The sequence below is a fragment of the Apiospora kogelbergensis genome (genome assembly GCF_038363985.1).
Source record: "Apiospora kogelbergensis strain CBS 113332 chromosome Unknown utg000016l_segment0_segment0, whole genome shotgun sequence".
NCBI classification, from domain to species: domain Eukaryota; kingdom Fungi; phylum Ascomycota; class Sordariomycetes; order Amphisphaeriales; family Apiosporaceae; genus Apiospora; species Apiospora kogelbergensis.
Window position 1 is genome coordinate 151,044 of NW_027117433.1, and position 17,707 is coordinate 168,750.

A 17,707-nucleotide genomic window follows, 5' to 3' on the forward strand; every position below is an offset into this window, starting at 1 on the left:
CTCACCACGCGTCGAAACGGAGGAACTCTACTCCCCTATAACGAACCGACATTAAGAGCTGACCCAGCAGCCAATGTACAAGTCGTCGGCTTAGCCGTTGTTAATAACAAACTTGCCAAACCGTCTCGCTGGTTTGTCTCGATAATCAGCTGCAACAAAGGTTGCCGGCCAATGCTCTCAACCTGAGCGAACATATCTACCCTCACATCATCATGTATACCATCACGAATATCTACGGTATGTGTTCATCCTCTTACGAACCCTTTCCTTCCTGAAGAGCCTTGCTGGCTCTACCTTAGACTTCTTCATACACTACCACCCCCTGACTCCTTCTACAAGCCACGATCCATACTTGCTAGGATTATACTGACACTGATGTGATCAACCTAGTCCTCGCCGCCTTCGGCACCATCGGCGGCGCCCTCTTCGGCTTCGACATCAGCTCCATGTCGGCCTGGATCGGCGCGGACCAGTACCTGGACTACTTCGGGTCGCCGGACTCGAACCTGCAGGGCGGCATCACGGCGAGCATGTCGGCGGGGTCCTTCGTCGGCGCGGTGGCGTCGGGCTGGCTGGCCGACGGCCTCGGTCGGCGGGGCGCCCTCATGATCGCCTCGGTCGTCTGGATGGTCGGCGCCGCCCTGCAGTGCAGCGCCCAGAACGTCGCGCACCTGGTCGCCGGCCGCGTCGTCTCGGGCCTCGCCATCGGCGTCACCTCGTCCCAGGTCTGCGTCTACCTCGCCGAGCTGGCCCCGGGCCGCATCCGCGGCCGCGTCGTCGGCATCCAGCAGTGGGCCATCGAGTGGGGCATCCTCATCATGTACCTGGTCTCGTACGGCTGCGCGCGCGGCATGACGGGCCCCGAGGCCTTCCGCGTCGCGTGGGGCGTGCAGGGCGTCCCCGGCGCCATCCTGCTGGCCGCGCTCTTCTTCTTCCCCGAGAGCCCGCGCTGGCTCGCCGGCAAGGAGCGCTGGGACGAGTGTCTGGACACGCTGGCCCTGCTGCACGCCAAGGGCGACCGCAACGACCCCACCGTGCGGGCCGAGTACGACGAGGTGCGCGAGGCGGCGCGCGTCGCGGCCGAGTCGCGCCACGTCAGCTTCCTGGGCATGTTCGGCCGCGGCGTCTGGAAGCGCACCATGTGCGGCGTGACGGTGCAGATGTGGCAGCAGCTGCTGGGCGGCAACGTCGCCATGTACTACATTGTGTACATCTTCCGCATGGCGGGCATGGGCGGCGACGCCGCGCTGTACTCGTCGGCCATCCAGTACGTCATCTTCCTGGTGACGACGGGCTGCGTGCTGCCGTACATCGACCGCGTGCCGCGGCGGCTGCTGTTCCTGGCGGGCGCCGTCGTGTGCATGGCGCTGCACTTCTGCATCGCGGGGCTGATGGCCAGCTACGGCCACGCCGTCGCCGACATCGACGGCAACGCCAACCTGCGCTGGGAGCTGCCGGGCGGCGGGCCCGCCAAGGGCGTCATTGCCTGCTCGTACATCTTCGTCGGCGTCTACGGCCTCACCTGGGCCCCCGCCGCCTGGATCTACGCCTCCGAGGTCTTCCCGCTCAAGTACCGCGCCAAGGGCGTCGGGCTGTCGGCCGCCACCAACTGGATCTTCAACTTCGCCCTGGCCTACTTCGTCGCGCCCGCCTTCACCAACATCACCTGGAAGACGTACATCATCTTCGGCGTCTTCTGCGCCGCCATGTTCTTCCACATCTTCTTCACGTATCCCGAGACGGCCGGTAAGTTTTCTTTTCTTCTCCTCTTCCATCCCTCGTTTTCTATCGTTGTTGCACCACCCCTGCTGACCCGCTACGTTCTGCTGCAACAGGCCGCACTCTCGAAGAGATCGATCTCGTCTTCGAGACCAACACGCCGCCGTGGAGGAGCAGCAAGCTGGAGCGCGACGCGTTCGAGCGCCGCGTCGAGGCCGTCCGGCACCAGAAGAAGGAGGATGACGTCGAGGTCGGACAGCTGGAGCACGTATAAAGTGCCGGTTAAAAGAAGGGCCGAGTCATATGGTACAAACTTCTGTTACTACATCAACTACTATTAGGCGCAGGAGTATATTTTACTGGAGGCGTCTCTTTCGACGACAGGCCAGCTTGGCCGATTGACGCTTGGGTTATGATGAGAATTTGAAATGATACCAATACAGTTTACTTTTCTACCATTGCTCGCTTGTTCTTACTGTCTACTCTGGGTGAACTAGTCTCTTTATCAAGGGTGATGATACTTACCTGTGGCGGTCTGAATGTCCGGATCTTATTTCACTGAAATCAGCATTTCATTGGTGCGTATATTCCCTCCAATAGTCAAGTCGCGACGCGCAGAGATGGAACGAAAATGCAAATTCTAAGCCTTTTCCTACTATCGCACACACAATATGTACATACAGCCTCCTGTAGCCACACATTGCCCAGGACAGGACCACTCAGCGCAAAAACGCCCCGTCGATGCAACAGACCTCGACCCTGAAAAAGAATTCGGGATATCATCATCGAGAAGAACCGGTACTCCGCAGTGTCTTCGCGCGAAAACAATAACATGCTGCAGCCGCAAAACCCAACCAACTCGGAAATATCTCGTCTTTTACACCCCGACCCCCAAGTTTCTCTGGAGCCGTCGCCTTCCCATTCAACTTGACCCCTTTCTTCTGCTTGCTACCTTCGTTTCGAATCCCGGAGACCGAGTTAGTCTCGGATAAGAACCATAACCCCTTTTCGGGGCGGATATCAATACACTCTACTTTTCACACCAGTCGCTGCCATGACACGCTACAATGATGTTCATCTCAATTCGTTTTCCAAGCCTCATGCACTTAGTCGATCTTGATGGACGAGTAGATCTTCGAGACGAACCACCAGCTCGAGAAGAATCCGATCGAACCTGCGAGCATGTTAGTCGTGGGACGATAAAAATGAAACGGGGGAGTGATTGTACGAACCAGTCAGGATGAAGAACAAGAACGACAGCAGCGCACTGTATCCAATGTAGAGGACGGTCCCCGACATGCCGCCCAGGGACAGCTTGCTGACCAGGTAGATGAGGGCGTTGGCGAAGATGTAGCCGGCGCTCATGCCGGCGGCGAGGAAGGAGCGCCACTGCCAGTTGTAGTTCTCGGCGCACAGCAGGAAGTAGACCATGAGCACGGTGACGGCGGCGCACGTGATGATCATCAGGCCGTAGCAGAGGAAGAGGAAGCCGAACATGTAGTAGATCTTGCTGAACCAGATGGAGCTCATGATGAAGTAGAGCTCCACGAAGATGGCGCCGAACGGCAGGATGCCCACGAGCAGCATGCTGGGCACCGGCTTCAGGTAGGTGGTGGTGGGCGGGATCTGGCGCGGGATCTGGTTCGTGCGCACGGGCGGCTCAAAGGCCGGCGCGCGGAAGCCCAACCACGACCCGGCGAAGGAGAGCGGGATGGAGATGATGAACCAGATGCCGATGATGACGATCATGGTGCTCAGGGGCACGGCGCCGGCGGACTGGTTGGCCCACAGGAAGAGGTTGAGGAAGAAGAAGGTGGTGAAGACAATGCCGGGCACCAACAAGGGGGTCAGGCCGATGTTCAGCTTCCACTTCTCGCCGTTCAGCGACTTGTAAACGCGGGCAGACGTGTAGCCGCCGACGAATCCGAGGACGGTGTAGAGGAGAATCATGATGGTGCCGAGGGACCCACGGTTGGAAGGAGACAGGAAGCCGAGCAGAGCAAAGCAGATGGTGAAGCCCGTCATGACGAATAGCTGGGCTCCATTGCCCAGGAAGACGGAGAGCATGAGCGGGTGCGAGGGAGAGCGGAACACGTCGCCGTGCACCAGCTTCCAGCCCGAGTCTTCCTGGATACCATCCTCGAGGGCCGAAGTACCGGAGAGGTCGTCGAGGTTGATCTGGTCGAGACGGTTGTAGCGCGCGATATCCTTCTTCAGAGCCCTGAACAGGACCGAGGTGACGGTGATGGTCAGGACCACGACGACCACGGCCGAGTTGATGAGAGAGAACCAATGGATCTTGGGGTCGAAGACGTGCAGGTATTTGTCCCACCGGGTAGCCCAGGCGGTGGGCGAGCGAGTCCAGTAGACGCTGTAGGTGAAGTGCACCTTGGTTTTGCCCGTTTCCTCGAGGTGGACAGGAGGGATGTTGTCGCTCAAGCAGGTATTCTGGTCGATGGTGTCGCTGCTGTAGGCCTTGGAATCGGGCTGCACGATAACACCGACCACTCGCAGCTGGTTTGGGTCTCCTCCGACCTCGTGGTACTCGACAACGATATCGTAGTGGTTGTTGAAGTAGGGTTTGCGATCGGCCGAGTTGATGTCGACATTGCCGAGTTGGAAACCGGGGCTGTAGAAGGTAGTGCTGGTGATCTCGTCGATAATCTTCTGGCCAGCAGGGAGGCCATCGACAAGCCAGTTAATAGCGTAGCCTTGGGAGATGCGCTTGTTGACAAAGTGGGCGGATTCTTCGTCGTACTCGGAGCTGCAGAGCGACTTGCAGGTCTGGTTGACGCCCATTTGCAGTTCGAAGGGCGACGTCATGATGCGGTCGCCGAACAATATGCTCCCCAGGCTTTCCGACACGTATTTGGGGCCGCCCTCTTCCTTGACCGGGCAGAATCGGAAGCGATCGTGGTAGTAGTCGTAGGACATGACGGAGTGGAGGACGCCATCTTGGGTGGCAGCGACGGGCTTGACGCTGTTCACGTACAGAGGCACGCTCGCCTCTTTCTTGTAGGAGGTCGGCGCGACACCGGGCAGGTAGAAGGCGGATGTGAGTTGAGGTACGGCGAGCAGGGTCGCAAGCAACGTCGCCGAGGACGTTGCGCCGATGGTGCCTCGCATGGCGAAGGGGCAGGAGAGAAAGGAGGGCTAGGTAGCTATGATAATGGCGGCCAATTAGCTATATGGTTTTAACAATGCTTGCAAGCGGGATGGTCGAGTTTCCCGTGCGTGTAATGGAGGTGGTTGAGAAATGCCTATTGAAGGGCGTTGAATGCATTCAGAAAGGCAAGGTGGCAGGGTTGTTGTTGTACGAGGATGACGAGCTGCGACGTGGACAGAAATGCAATGTCGAAGCCGGATCAGCGAGACGCGGGAGCTATGGACACTTACGTAGGCAGGCAAGGTACACAAGGGCACTGGAGACGACTCGATTGTATGGGGTGCAAGATCCAAGGGACACCAGGTCGCGGATATTTCAATCAAGGGATTGGCTGCATGTGCTCTGTCCTATTCACAGCTCAGTCCGGCCCTGTGGTTGTGTGATTATCCAAGATTCCATCGGAGACAATGTCAACAATTTTCAGTGATGCCTTGCCTTAGCGGCGCATTCAGTTGACGGACACTGCATGTGCAGCAGTCGCTTTAGCTGTTAGCTGTCCCCAGCCCAGCGCACTGGCACCCAACTCGGTACTTGAATTCCGACGGTCCGACATGGATGCCTCAAACCTACCAGTGGGGCGGCCTGCTTATCGAGTCTTATCAGTCTTATCGTACTTTTTGTCTTGAACTTTTTTTGAAGTCCCAGGACGGGCATCCTCTGTCCCACCCGGAATTGTAGGCTCAATTGGCCATACATCACCACAACATCGCCAACAACAACATGGCCGCCCTCACTTCCCTGCCAGCGCTGCTGGACACTTTGACTCAGTCATTGACCACTGCCTACGAAGCCACTCCGAAATTGGCCGGCATCGAGCCTCCCCAGAATGGCGTGTCCCTGCTCGACACCAAGAACGAACTGCTTCTTTCCTACCTGCAGAACCTCGTCTTCCTCATTCTCTTGAAGATCCGCAACGCAAAGAACTCGGACGAAGAAGATGATTCCGACCTTTCCAACACCGTCGTCGAAAAGCTGGTCGAACTGCGCCTCTACCTCGAGAAGGGCGTGCGGCCCCTGGAAGAAAAGCTGGAATACCAACTCGACAGAATGCTGCGCGCCGCCGACGACACCGAACGCCAATCCCAGATGGCCGCCCACAACGCCGCCGTGAGAGCAGCAGAAGAGTCTGATGAAGAGGAGGAAGGAGACGAAGAAGGCGGAGCCCCCGTCGGCGGTGTGCCCGTGTTGGACAAGAACGCCAGCGCCGCCCTGCCCACCTTCGGTTTCCAGGCCTCCAAGAACCCCGCCGGCATGGCGGCCGCCGCCGCATCCGACGCCGACCGGACGGGCGTGTACCGTCCCCCCAAGATCAGCGCGACGGTGATGCCGACGGCGGAGCGGCGCGAGGCGCGCGACCGCAGCCGGCCCGCGCGGTCGGCGACGATGAACGAGTTCCTGAACGAGGAGGTGCTGGACCAGCCGCTGGCGCAGCCGAGCGTGGGCACGACGATCGTGTCGGGCGGGCGCGGCATGAAGACGGCGCACCAGAAGGCCGACGAGGACCGGCGCCGCGACTACGAGGAGACCAACTTCACGCGCCTGCCGGCCGAGAGCAAGAAGGACCGCTCCAAGCGTAACAAGGCCGAGGGCCGCGCGGGCGGCATGCAGTTCGGCGGCGAGGACTGGCGCGACCTCGGCAACGTCGACCGCATCGACCGCGCCACCCGCAAGAAGCCCTCGGCGGCCGGCGCTGGCGGCACCAAGGCCCTGCTCGACAAGAGCCGCAAGCGCGGCCGCGAGATCACCGACGGCGACCGCAACAGCGGCTTCAGCAGCAACACCCGCGAGCTTGTCGGCGGCGGCTACCAGAAGCGTCTCAAGACCATGGGCGGCGGAGGAGGCAAGCGTGGTGGCAAGAGGTAATAGTGGTGATGATGGAAATGTCACTTGGTGGTCGAGGTGTAGATTATTTTTGGCGCTTCTTGCACAAAGGCTGTCTGATACCCAAGCAAAAGTTAGATTGTGCGACACATTTATTATCCTTTGCTTTTGACTTCTATAACATCCCGTGATATGATATAATATGATCTCATGGTTCGAAATATAGAAATACGTAGCGCAGTAATATGAGGCTCGCTACCGGACTGTGTATTTTACAGATTCTCCTTACTTATATTTTGATTTTAGTTTATTATGGTCGGTTTATGGGTCGTGCAAATGAAAACGCCTCTCTTTTTTCCATGGAACACACGATATCCAATTCGACATATGTCCCCTGGCGCCGAAAATACAATCATGATCTAACTCATTTGGTTCGGCTCTCCTGGTTTGGAAGAAGGTCCATCTCTTTCCAGGACGACGATTGCCTCTGCCCATTGCGCATGACACCAATCTACTTGACGGACAGGGCCTCTCCCATGCCGTCGTTCCCCTTAGAAGCTCTTCCCCGTGTCCCGGCCGACCTCCTGATGCTGCAGCCCCAGCCCGTTGCGCACCCGGTCCTCGACGCGGACGACGCGCTTCGGCAGCGCGGACCCGATGCCGAAGAAGACGAAGACGGCCCACTTCCAGCGGAAGGGGTTGATGGTGACGCAGAAGGCGAACCACCAGAGCAGCTCGAGATAGGTAAAAAGTCGAAGGCGCCCGTGGGCGCCGTCGCCTTGAGCAGCTTGGTCATGTCGATCCAGCGCCGCATCCAGAAGGGCCGCGGCCGCGTCAGCGGGTCCGCGAGGAACATCAGCAGGATCCGCGTGTAGATGCCGATGTGCCAGTTGCCCACGGTGCCGATGGCCGAGAGGTAGGTGCAGTTGATGGCCGAGACGGACGGGTGGCCGGGCGGGAACGTCTGCAGGTACCAGTTGGGGGCGCCGTACGGCGCCTCGAAGCAGTCGTCGGGCAGGAAGTCCAGCGACGGCCGCTTGAACCCCGTCGCCTGCACCACCATGTCGCCCTCGAGGTGCGCCGTCCGCCCCGGCCCGCCCGGCGGCACGCCCTTCTCGCGCCGGCTGACGCGCACCCCGCGCGCCGTGAAGCCCTCGATGTCGCAGCGCACCCACTCGGCCGAGCCGTCGCGCAGCTTGTCCATGACGTCCGAGTTGACCATGGGGGTGTCCATGAACAGGCCCTTGTCGTAGGGGGCCAGGTCCTGCAGGTCGCGGTAGAACAGCTTGCGCAGCAGGAACTCGGGGATGAAGCTGAAGATCGTCTCCTGCCCGAAGATGTTCAGCGCCAGCAGCATGTTGACGATCGGGTTGCGCGGGATGATCCACTTGTCCGACCGCGCCACGATGTACACCTTCTTGGCCCCCTCGGCCGCGGCGAACTCGAGCGCCTCGACGGCCGAGGCGCCGCCGCCGATGACGATCATGGTTTTGTCTTTGGCGGACTTGCTGGTGATAGAGACGGAGATTAGCTGGTGATCATGGCCACTCCTCTTCCTCTCTTCCTAAAGAATTGTGCACTCGCAATAAAACGTACCCGGTCAACTGGCTAGAGTGGAACACGTCCCCCTTGAACTTCTCAATGCCGTCCAGATGCGGCATCTTGGGGTCGCCGCAGGTGCCGACGGCGGCGATGAGTCCCTCGAAGTGGCCGTAGGAGGGGTCGTCGACGATCCAGCGGCCCTTGTCGTCCTGGTAGACCTTGTCGACCTTCTTGTTGAAGACGGTCTTCTTGTCGAGCCCGTAGCGCTCCCAGACCTGGCGCACCTGGCTGATGATCTGCTGGCGGTCCGGGTAGCCGCGCTCCCACTTGACCGAGGGGTGGAAGCGGTACATGAGGGAGTGGATCTGGAGGCTCGAGGTGTTGTTGACTTTCTGCGACGACCAAAAATGTGAGTTACATATGCTTCAATTGAGGATATATTCAGGTGCATTCAGGAGCGGGTGCCAGGTTCAAGTCCGTCTTCACTTACACTCCAGATGCCCCCGACGTTCTTCTCGTCGCCGGCCTCAAAGATGGTCACGTCGAAGCCATGGCCGACGCAGTGGGCGGCCGACGCGACGCCCGTGATGCCGGCGCCGATGATGGCGATCTTGGGCCGCGACAGCTCGCGGTCGGACTTGGGCGGCGCCGGCGACAGGATGAAGTCGATGAGCCATTGCCACACTTGGTAGATGAACAAGAAGGGGTGGAACACCGGGTTCGCGACCCTCGACTCGGACGGCATTGTGTCGCGTTACTCGGCTGTATTCTGTTAAGGATGCTGTTACAACCGGAGGCAAATGGGTGGTGATGATCACTGCTAGGTGGCGGGTGGTCTCTCCTTGGATGCAGAGAGAACGAAGGAAGCAAACATGCGTAACTTGGCAGCGGGATCGCCGTATTTAATCGAGGAACTATCTCGATTTACATATGTACATACATCAAATCCCCCTCCCCCCAAATTGCCAATCAGGACCTGCATTGAAGAAACAAGCATTGCGAGCTCCTCCAAAACTGGCCGAGCTATTTCGGCGGATCCCTGCGCCTGACGTCAGAGACTGCTAAGCTGCTTGGAGGAACGGCGCGCCATTAAACACAAGTCTGACATGTGAAGGCGCTGGAGGAGTTGCAGAGAGGAGAAAAACGCCCTGAAACGGGGCGGCACTCGGGGCAGTAGCTGCTAAAACCGTAGCTAAAACAGCTTTTTCTCCTGGTGGCTGGAAAAGCTGCAGAAAGCTCCAAGCTCCCGCAGGAAACCCATTCAATGCGACGCCATAATACGAGTACGTCCCTGGTGCCTGGTAAGCTGGTTCGCTTGCCCTGTCACTCGGCCGGACACAATGGCCCGTACAAGTATCTATCGTCGCATGAGGAAAGTGGGTTCGTCTGCTGTCATCTCGTGGGAGTCAATTGAGGTCACGTAAAACAGATTCAAAATGCAATGGAGGCTATATTCAAATATTTAACGCTACGTAGGCAAACCAGAACAACTGCCACAGTATGAGCAAATATACACACAGACTAACCTACCCACCACCGCCAGCCTTGTAAATGACTTCTAGCGGCCAGGCACGATACACCACATACCTACTTAGCTAACGCATGGCGGCAAACACCGCTACCACTAAGACGCGTCCGACAACGCTCGTCTACATTACGGGTGACTTACCACGGGGCTGCACTGATCTACTTCGCCTACCTTGAAGTGCCGTGGGCTGCATAGAACACGAGACCAGAGCCATGGTCGGTCTCGGTCCAATGCCACGAAGCAAGAGAACATGGAGACACCAAAGACAGTCTTCTCGTGCCTTCTCTCCCCCTCTCAAGCACCAGCCCCTGTCATTTGACATGAGAGAGCGTAACCTGTTCATAACTGAAAGGGCAGGTCGGGACATGGAAAAAGTAAGACTCCTCCCGGAATCTTGCTTATTATACGGGCGTTGATAGTACGAGTAAAAGTACCGTGTATCTACCCCTGAATGCTTCGCTCCGCTTTACTTTGCTTACTTGTGAATGGATTTCTTTCAACCCCCCAACGAAGCTCGTCTTTACCGCCCGACGATCTTGAGCTCCAGGTAGCGGGCCGGCAGGTACGTGACCAAGGTGACGACGAAGGCGAACTCGTTGGCCACGTCGCCGCCCGAGGCGCCGATGAGCCGGCCGAGCGGGCCGACGTACCAGGTCTCGACCATGCCCATGATCCAGGCGACGACGCCGAGCAGGAAGGCGGCGAGCGCGGCGAGGCCCAGCGGCAGCCGGGCCGGGTCGTTCCAGGCGTCGAGGTCGTAGTTGGCGAAGTCGCCGCGGCGGTAGACCCAGTGCTCGACGAACATGACGACGAAGTACGACGTGCACCAGTAGCCCAGCAGCGACAGGAAGTTCTGCAGGTAGGCGTTGAGCTGCTCGCGGCCGCCGAGGGCCAGGCCCAGGATCGCCGCGAAGCACGCGAGCGTCCACGCGTACCGCGGCACGCGCGCGAACGGCCGCGAGATCTGCTGGCACGAGATGGCGGCGCTGTAGATGCTGATGACGTTGACGTTGATGCCCGACAGCACCAGCAGCGTGAGGATGAGCTTGGCGAAGCCGCGCGGGTACAGCATGGCCTGAATCAAAAAGCCGAGCCCCTCGTCCTCGTAGGTCGCGGCCCAGTCGGGGCGGTTGGTGAGGGCCGACGAGGCGACGCAGCCGGCCACCATGCCGATGCTGGTCGGGATGGCGAGCCCGAAGGTCGTCAGCAGGAACACCTTCACCCGCGACACGTCCACCGGGTAGTGCACGTAGTAGTCCGACGCCATGGTGCACCACGACGCCGAGCTGCCGTAGACGATGGCGATCAGGCTCAGCACGCTGCCGGCGCGGTCCGCGCCCTGCAGCGGGCTGGGCGACGTGTTGTCGGCGTAGCGGCCCACCTCGCCGAAGATGACCATGAAGATGACGAAGAAGACGACCCAGGCATATCTGCGGGGTAAAGAAATCGTAAATCCCCATGTCGCATGCAGGGCGCCATTCCGGCACGCAGTCCGAGATGGACAGGGAGGAAGAATCAAGGAGGAGCAACAAAAGAAATGAAAAGGCCAATTGGTACGCACCTTTCGTAGACCAGGATGGCCTTCAGCCCCACGAACGAGATCAACGTCGCCACGACGGCCAGGATGACGATGCCGACAACGAGAGACAGCTTCCCGTCGGCGACGGCCGTCAGCGCCAAGCCGCCGGTGATGCACGAGACGGAGGCCCAGCCGATCTGGACGATGGTGTTGAGGGCGGCGATGAGCTTGTTGGGCCACCAACCAAAGCTGTAGCGGGACATGGAGATCTGGCGCAGGCCCGTGGCGGCGCCGAAGGTGGCGGAGAAGCCGGTGAGGGCGCTGCCCAGAAACGAGGCGCAGACGGTGATGGCGATGGACTGCCCCAAACTCAGGCCGAGCTCGTGGCCCAGGAAGCCCGTCGCGAAGCAGCTCGTGTTCATGGTGCTCGACGCCCACAGCAGCGCCATCGACAGCTGCTCGTGCCACGGCACCGCCCGCTTGTCCTCGGGCCGCTTGCGGCTGATGGCCTCGGACTCGACGCCCAGCTTGCGGTCCAGCTCGACCTCGAAGCGGCGCATGCGCGCCAGCAGCCCCGTCTCGGCCGCGGCTTCCTTCCCGTCGGCCGCGACGGCGTCGTTGTCGCTGACCACGACGCTGTTGTTGGAGTGCATGTCGTTGCCGGACGCGGCGGCCTTTTCGGGGCCGCGCCCCTTCTCCAGATCGGCGGCGGCGGTCGACATGATATGCAAGATATATGCGGGGGAAGTGGGATTGAGAGGGAAGAGGAGAAAAGGCGGGATGAGACGCGGAACGGGGGAGGGAGGGTTAGGGGAGAATTGGAATTCCAAGTTGGAAGGTGCCGCTTAACACGCACACATTTTCCGGGAAGGGAAAACGCGAGCGAGGCACGCGATCACCATTTATATGCTCCGAAAATTTCTTCTCTGTCACCCTTCCTTATCTTCATGGGCCCGAAAATGGATCCTGCTGGACCCTAGTTGCTTGTCCGTATCTCTTCTCCATTGCCAGTGCCAGGGTCTCCCCACCCATTGCATGGCATGATTGATTTTGGCCACCTCTTTTCTAAGTGCCGGGGGGCCGGCTAGACCGTCATGTCATCTCTGTCATCTCTAGGCCACCCGGTCTTTTGCCTCTTTGGTGACTAGTGGCGGACCCTACCAAGACATCGTGCAGGGGTCTTTGCGCATCGTCGCCTTTTGATTGGATCGTCGGGGTTTACGTTAGTAGACAAGCAATCGGATACCGGCGCTGAAAAGCTTATTCCATCACGAATTGCTATTAGTGAAGGCTTGTTACAATGTCTTCAAAGAAGACCCATCCATGTATATGTACGGATCAATAATTTGATTCATGTTAAGCAGTGCTATCTGGGTTAAGTAAGATAATCTGCATCAATGCTAAGTATGCCATCACCTGTTTGTCACTATCCCTGTCCCTGAGCCTCTGAACCGATATCTTAGTCCTTATCTCGTAAAGGTGCGTCCGAGATATCTCAGGTCACTGCTCCCCTCCTAGATACCGTCCCAGGTGATGCTGACACGGCCAGGGTCGGTCGATCCCACCAAGTTCGTGAACAAGGTAGGCGTGGCGTCGAGATCGTTGTCGCCGCATCCCTGGCACCGGTCCCAGACCTGAGCCGTCGCCGTCTTGCCGTTGTAGTGGATGGTGACGGTCTTTCCGCAGACGGGGTCGTTTTTGGGGTTCGACGCCGTGAAGAACTTGGGCGCGACCGCGACCGTGGCGTCGCCGTTGTTGATGGGCTTGCCGCAGGCCCCCAGGCCGCCGTTGAACGGGTTGTAGGTCATGTCGCCGCTGTAGGCGCTGGCCATAGCAACGAGGGAGAAGAAGAGAGTTACGACGAGCGTGAGTCCGGCCATTGTGTCTTGCTGTTGGGAGATTTGTAGCTGGTGTCTGGAGGGAGTGAAAGGCGGGTTAGCGAAGCTGTCACAGGCTCTGGTACTAGTTAGGGGCTATGGAGGATACCCAGGCATGCGACGGATAAGTATAAGGGGAGTACCACTTTCTACGCAGGAGGAACGCGAGTAACTCTGGGTGTATGAGGCGTCACGATGTACGGGTAAGGAATAGCGGCGGCGGGTGACTTACTTTTATGTTGGATGTATTAAAAACGAATTTGAGCGTGCGAGTCACGACGATATCCGGATTCCGAACGATACGGGGTAGTCTTTTACGTTAGACGGGCAACGAACGGATTTACGCGGGCGAGTCGCGACGGTAAACGGATTACGAACGGATTCGAGTGGCTGTCGTATTATGATTTCGGTCGTGCGGGTCTTGTACTTCTTCTTACGTCGGTAGACTTCGTTCGGATATCGTTCGACGTAAAACGACGTTATCCGGGAATGGTATTTCTTATCGTATCGAGAGACTTCGGTAGGATATCGTTCGACGTAGAATAAGTCGTGAATTGTAAACTGCTTGGTATGTCTGTGAATGGGGAGCTGTTGCTGTGATGCTTGGTGGGAGAGAAGCAAGAAGTCGAAACCTATGGGGAGAAAGAGGCGCTTATATACTGAGAATTTCGGCACTATAGGCATCCCCCTATCCAGGCCCTTGTCTGCTTCATCGGCATGCGCGTTGCATTCGACGGCGTCATATATGCTTTGCAGATATATCGAGTGAGTGAAAGCGTGAGCAGAGCCCAGAGCACCCGCAATGATAGGCACACGCTGACATACCTTTGTGAGGACCGGCTGCGAGGGCGTGATACGACAGGCGTGAACCGAACCTCTGTTCAAGTCAACACACGAAAGGACATACGTTGGTAAGGCATGGTCTGACGAGCTATTCGCCAACGGATATATGCCAACTGACTGAGCAAAGCCGTCGGTTCGCTCATGGCAGGCCGGTGTGTCCCGCCTGCTGCGAGATCACGCATGCAGCATGAAGTGATAGCCATCTCTGTCTGGCGTATATGGGTTGACGCAAAAAACGTGTATATCGTAATATATATGACGTCACTGTCTTCGCTTCTCTATGGCAGTAGACATAGGCCAGGGTCCACAAGGGGCAGGTTGGGTGGCTGAGGTATACGGAAAGGGGGAGCCCCCATCCCCATATATCTGCGAATAACAACTTCGGACGAAACAAAAGCAGATGTTTTTACTTGGAAGCTTGAGGCAACTACCTGTAAGCACTTATGATTGACAGGCATTGGGTCAATAATAAGGCCTTTGTCTGTTTGAAACGGATGGTGCAAACACCAAGCACCGCAGTTTGGGACAATTAGTATGGTTGTTATCCACATCGGAGCAGAAATGGGGCATCGGGTAAACTAGATTTCACGGCTGACAGAAGCTTTGCTCTTCCAGATTTCACTGAGTTGTTCTGGGCTGCCATACTGGTTGGGCGGAAAGGGGGACAACAGGGTAGGAGTACGGTCAGGTATGTCTTAACTAGTTACCTCTAATAAAGTGCATCAATGGTCTTTCCTCCTATCTCAAAGCTCAGCCATTGTGCTTCATAGTCAAGCCAGCTAAATGCCTATTCAAGTCAAGGCAGCCCCATCCCGAGCCAAGGCCCAATCCACCAAGACCTGCGGGTTCTCCAACACCTCCTGCCTGCACCTCTCGAGCCATCTGAAATGCTCCTCGGCGAGGTTGAACTCCTCTTCCCGGAACCCGTCTCCCAAGCGGCAACCGAACTCCCCCATGCCCTCGTCGTCTCGGTGCCGCGCCCACGCCTCCTGCCACAACCGGTACCGCAGCCGGTACAGCGCCAAGTCCGCGAACGAAGGCGCCGTGCCGTAGCCGACCGTCCACCGCGCCCACCACTCGCCGACGCGGAACGCCCGCAGCTCCTGCCACGCGGCGCACCGGGGGCAGCGCACCATGTGCAGGGTGAAGGGGAAGTCGCGGGCGTCGTCGCGGTAGACGGCGAACACGGGCGCGCCGCGCGCCGGCGGGCCGTTGCCCGCGGGCGCCGCGAACCCGGGGAAGTAGCGGTCGAGCCCGCAGCCGAAGCGCAGCTGCCGGCTGTGCGCCAGCGGCACCAGCCGCGAGCCCCCGACGACGCCGTCGTGCCGCGTGGCCCGCGGCCGCAGCGCGCCGCGCCGCCAGCTGCACTCGAGGCAGCGCCGCAAACGCCGCTGGTGGCCGGCGAGGCGCCGCTCGTGCGCGAGCGCGAACCGCGCCATCTCGTCCCGGCCCCCGTCGACGACCCGGAGCCCGCTGGTGGTGGGCGGGGAGTGCGCGGCGTCGCGCGCCCGGGTGTAGCGCCCGTAGTCGGCGGCGGCCGCGCCGGCGTACTGCGCCCGCCGCCGCTTCTGCTCGAAGACGACGTCGGGGCGCTGCTGGTGCCGCTTCAGGGCCCGCCAGTGCGGCGCGTCGCGCGAGGGCTCCCAGCTCGAGACGGGGGCCGCGGCGGGCGACCTGGGTTCCGGCTTGCGGTAGCCCAGGCCGAGGAGGGCGTGGTTGCCGAAGGCGGTGTGGGGCAGGAGACGCAGACAGTCCGTGCAGGCCCATCGCATCGAGTGGCAGGCCGGATCCCGCCAGTCGGGCGACACGATGTTGTGCTTGGGGCGGAAGATGGTGGCCGTGCCGCCGTGCTCCTCGGTCAGTTCGAGGGCGAGCAGACGTTCGGCAAAATGGAGCTTAGACGGGCTGATGACTCGGCGGTAGTGCGACGAGGTCTGGCTGACGGCGATGAGGGTCACGGGGTCCAGATGACGGAATATGCAGCACTGGATCTCCACGGGCAGCGAGCCCAAAGAGAAAGTCGGGGCCGCCATGCCGGTCTTTTGTATAATGGCACGATGTCATATTCACAAGAAAAAGGGAATTTCAAGATTTTGTATGATCAGAGTGACTGCTGCGCCCCAGGAAGACGTAAATATACGGCTGGTGAGAAAGCGGTGCAGGCGCGCTAGCTGACAAGCGGCCCCGGATGACACACGCCGTTGGAGGAAGTGGCGGAGCTGCTTGGCGAGTGGGCTGAACACAACGACAACGACAACTGGCAAAAACACAAAATGCACTGTAAGGAATAGCTTTATACGTGAAATGCATATCTCTAGAGCTCATCATAGGCGGGCTTTCATTCTTATTGGTTGCCATTGGCGGTAGAGTCTGTTCTGATTAGATAGATGCCTTGCATTTGACAACCACCCGTGTACAGTAAGCAGTGGCTTTCGCGTACTCTATGTACCTTGTTCCCGGCTTGGCAAGATTCCTATCATGACTTCCACTCGCCGGCGGCAGCGTCATCAGGTACACCTACATACTGAGATGCTAAGCGTCCTTGAGAAGAAGTAACCGTCTGAGGACACCATCGGCACCACCAGGTTTGTGCACGCATGCGCAAAGCCCATCACCGCCCCCTTTACGTGATGATGCCCTTTGAGCTTCGGATCCAGAACGTCGTCTCCACCATATCCAAGCCTCCCTTACCGTCCGAGGTAGGACAGTTGATCACGCCGTCGGCCTGGACCTTGCCATCGTTATCCATGAAGCGGGTGAGGACGGTGTCGAGGATGTTATCGAGGTCCTGGTCGCCGACGTAGATGGGCCAGTTGGGCGTCTTCTGGTCGGCCGGGATCGAGGCGAGCACGGTGCAGTCCCCGTGCGTGACGAAGACGGTCCACGGGTCGGCGCGCAGGTTGTCGGGCGTCAGCGTCCAGAAGCCCACGTTGGTCTGCGCCCACCACCGGATGGCGTAGCAGTCGGCCCCCGTCGCCGCCAGGTCCCCGTCGTCCCCGTCGTCGTCGTTGAAGTAGCCGCCCGCCGCGCACTCGGTGATGGGCGGCTGGCCCGGGTCGCCGGGGTAGTAGCTCGCCAGCTGCAGCTGCTTGCCGGGGCCGTTGTCTTTCTGCTGGTGGATGGTGGTCGCGTTGGTGGGCAGGAGGATGGCGGCTCGGCTGCTGTTTGGGAGGGTGATTTCGGTGCAGCTCATGTTGGGGATCTTGGCTGCAGTGGCACAAGCGTTGGCGTCGAAGAAGCGATCGAAGAGTGGAAACATTGTCGGTTTGTGTACGTCTTCTTCTGGGGTGCTGATTGGTTTGAGTTTCGGGTCTTGTCTCGTGAAAGTGCTTTTGTTGGTTGTCGCTGAGAGTTTTGTTGGCGAGAACGGAAACACAAGAGCCGGAAAGAAGACCGATCGACTTGTTGCTTAAATAGAACAAGAATCTTCACAGGTTACTGTTGGAAACTGATGAGTTTTCTAGGGCAGGCATTAAGTTGAATGGTTTCCACTCACATGAGGTAACAAATTTGATTTAGTACTCATCAATCACTTCCTGTTCACTCCGTAAAAACTCAGTCGTGGAAAGCGAAAATCTCCTCTTATCCGCCACACATTATCTAAAAGTAAGGTCAGAACACATTCTCCGTCCTGCCTTGTACTTTCATGGCTGAGGATAGGCTTGGTTCTGTGTTGACCGAGTGTGGATTGG

The 17,707-nt window shown here is 58.7% G+C and overlaps 8 protein-coding genes across 8 annotated transcripts; 2 read left to right on the top strand and 6 right to left on the bottom strand.

The window, feature by feature from the left end:
- Positions 1–212: 212 nt before the first annotated feature.
- Positions 213–1,993, top strand: PG998_014890 (sugar transporter; the record flags this gene model as incomplete). The annotated part of the gene is made up of 3 exons (XM_066881706.1): positions 213–237; positions 391–1,746; positions 1,836–1,993. The coding sequence occupies 3 exons, from the start codon at positions 213–215 to the stop codon at positions 1,991–1,993; spliced, it is 1,539 nt and encodes a 512-aa protein (XP_066723251.1).
- Positions 1,994–2,825: 832 nt separating this feature from the next.
- Positions 2,826–4,845, bottom strand: PG998_014891 (endosomal integral membrane protein; the record flags this gene model as incomplete). Its single annotated transcript, XM_066881707.1, has 2 exons — positions 2,826–2,893; positions 2,952–4,845. The coding sequence occupies 2 exons, from the start codon at positions 4,843–4,845 to the stop codon at positions 2,826–2,828; spliced, it is 1,962 nt and encodes a 653-aa protein (XP_066723252.1).
- Positions 4,846–5,605: 760 nt separating this feature from the next.
- On the top strand, positions 5,606–6,748 carry PG998_014892 (uncharacterized protein; the record flags this gene model as incomplete). The annotated part of the gene is made up of 1 exon (XM_066881708.1): positions 5,606–6,748. One exon carries the CDS (start codon positions 5,606–5,608, stop codon positions 6,746–6,748), a length of 1,143 nt encoding a protein of 380 aa, XP_066723253.1.
- Positions 6,749–7,257: 509 nt separating this feature from the next.
- On the bottom strand, positions 7,258–8,993 carry PG998_014893 (Baeyer-Villiger monooxygenase 5; the record flags this gene model as incomplete). Its single annotated transcript, XM_066881709.1, has 4 exons — positions 7,258–7,440; positions 7,467–8,214; positions 8,303–8,640; positions 8,739–8,993. The coding sequence occupies 4 exons, from the start codon at positions 8,991–8,993 to the stop codon at positions 7,258–7,260; spliced, it is 1,524 nt and encodes a 507-aa protein (XP_066723254.1).
- Positions 8,994–10,296: 1,303 nt separating this feature from the next.
- Positions 10,297–12,017, bottom strand: PG998_014894 (uncharacterized protein; the record flags this gene model as incomplete). Its single annotated transcript, XM_066881710.1, has 2 exons — positions 10,297–11,206; positions 11,338–12,017. The coding sequence occupies 2 exons, from the start codon at positions 12,015–12,017 to the stop codon at positions 10,297–10,299; spliced, it is 1,590 nt and encodes a 529-aa protein (XP_066723255.1).
- A 792-nt stretch (positions 12,018–12,809) lies between these two features.
- Positions 12,810–13,175, bottom strand: PG998_014895 (uncharacterized protein; the record flags this gene model as incomplete). The annotated part of the gene is made up of 1 exon (XM_066881711.1): positions 12,810–13,175. One exon carries the CDS (start codon positions 13,173–13,175, stop codon positions 12,810–12,812), a length of 366 nt encoding a protein of 121 aa, XP_066723256.1.
- Positions 13,176–14,806: 1,631 nt separating this feature from the next.
- Positions 14,807–16,048, bottom strand: PG998_014896 (uncharacterized protein; the record flags this gene model as incomplete). Its single annotated transcript, XM_066881712.1, has 1 exon — positions 14,807–16,048. One exon carries the CDS (start codon positions 16,046–16,048, stop codon positions 14,807–14,809), a length of 1,242 nt encoding a protein of 413 aa, XP_066723257.1.
- A 590-nt stretch (positions 16,049–16,638) lies between these two features.
- On the bottom strand, positions 16,639–17,274 carry PG998_014897 (uncharacterized protein; the record flags this gene model as incomplete). The annotated part of the gene is made up of 1 exon (XM_066881713.1): positions 16,639–17,274. One exon carries the CDS (start codon positions 17,272–17,274, stop codon positions 16,639–16,641), a length of 636 nt encoding a protein of 211 aa, XP_066723258.1.
- Positions 17,275–17,707: the final 433 nt, after the last annotated feature.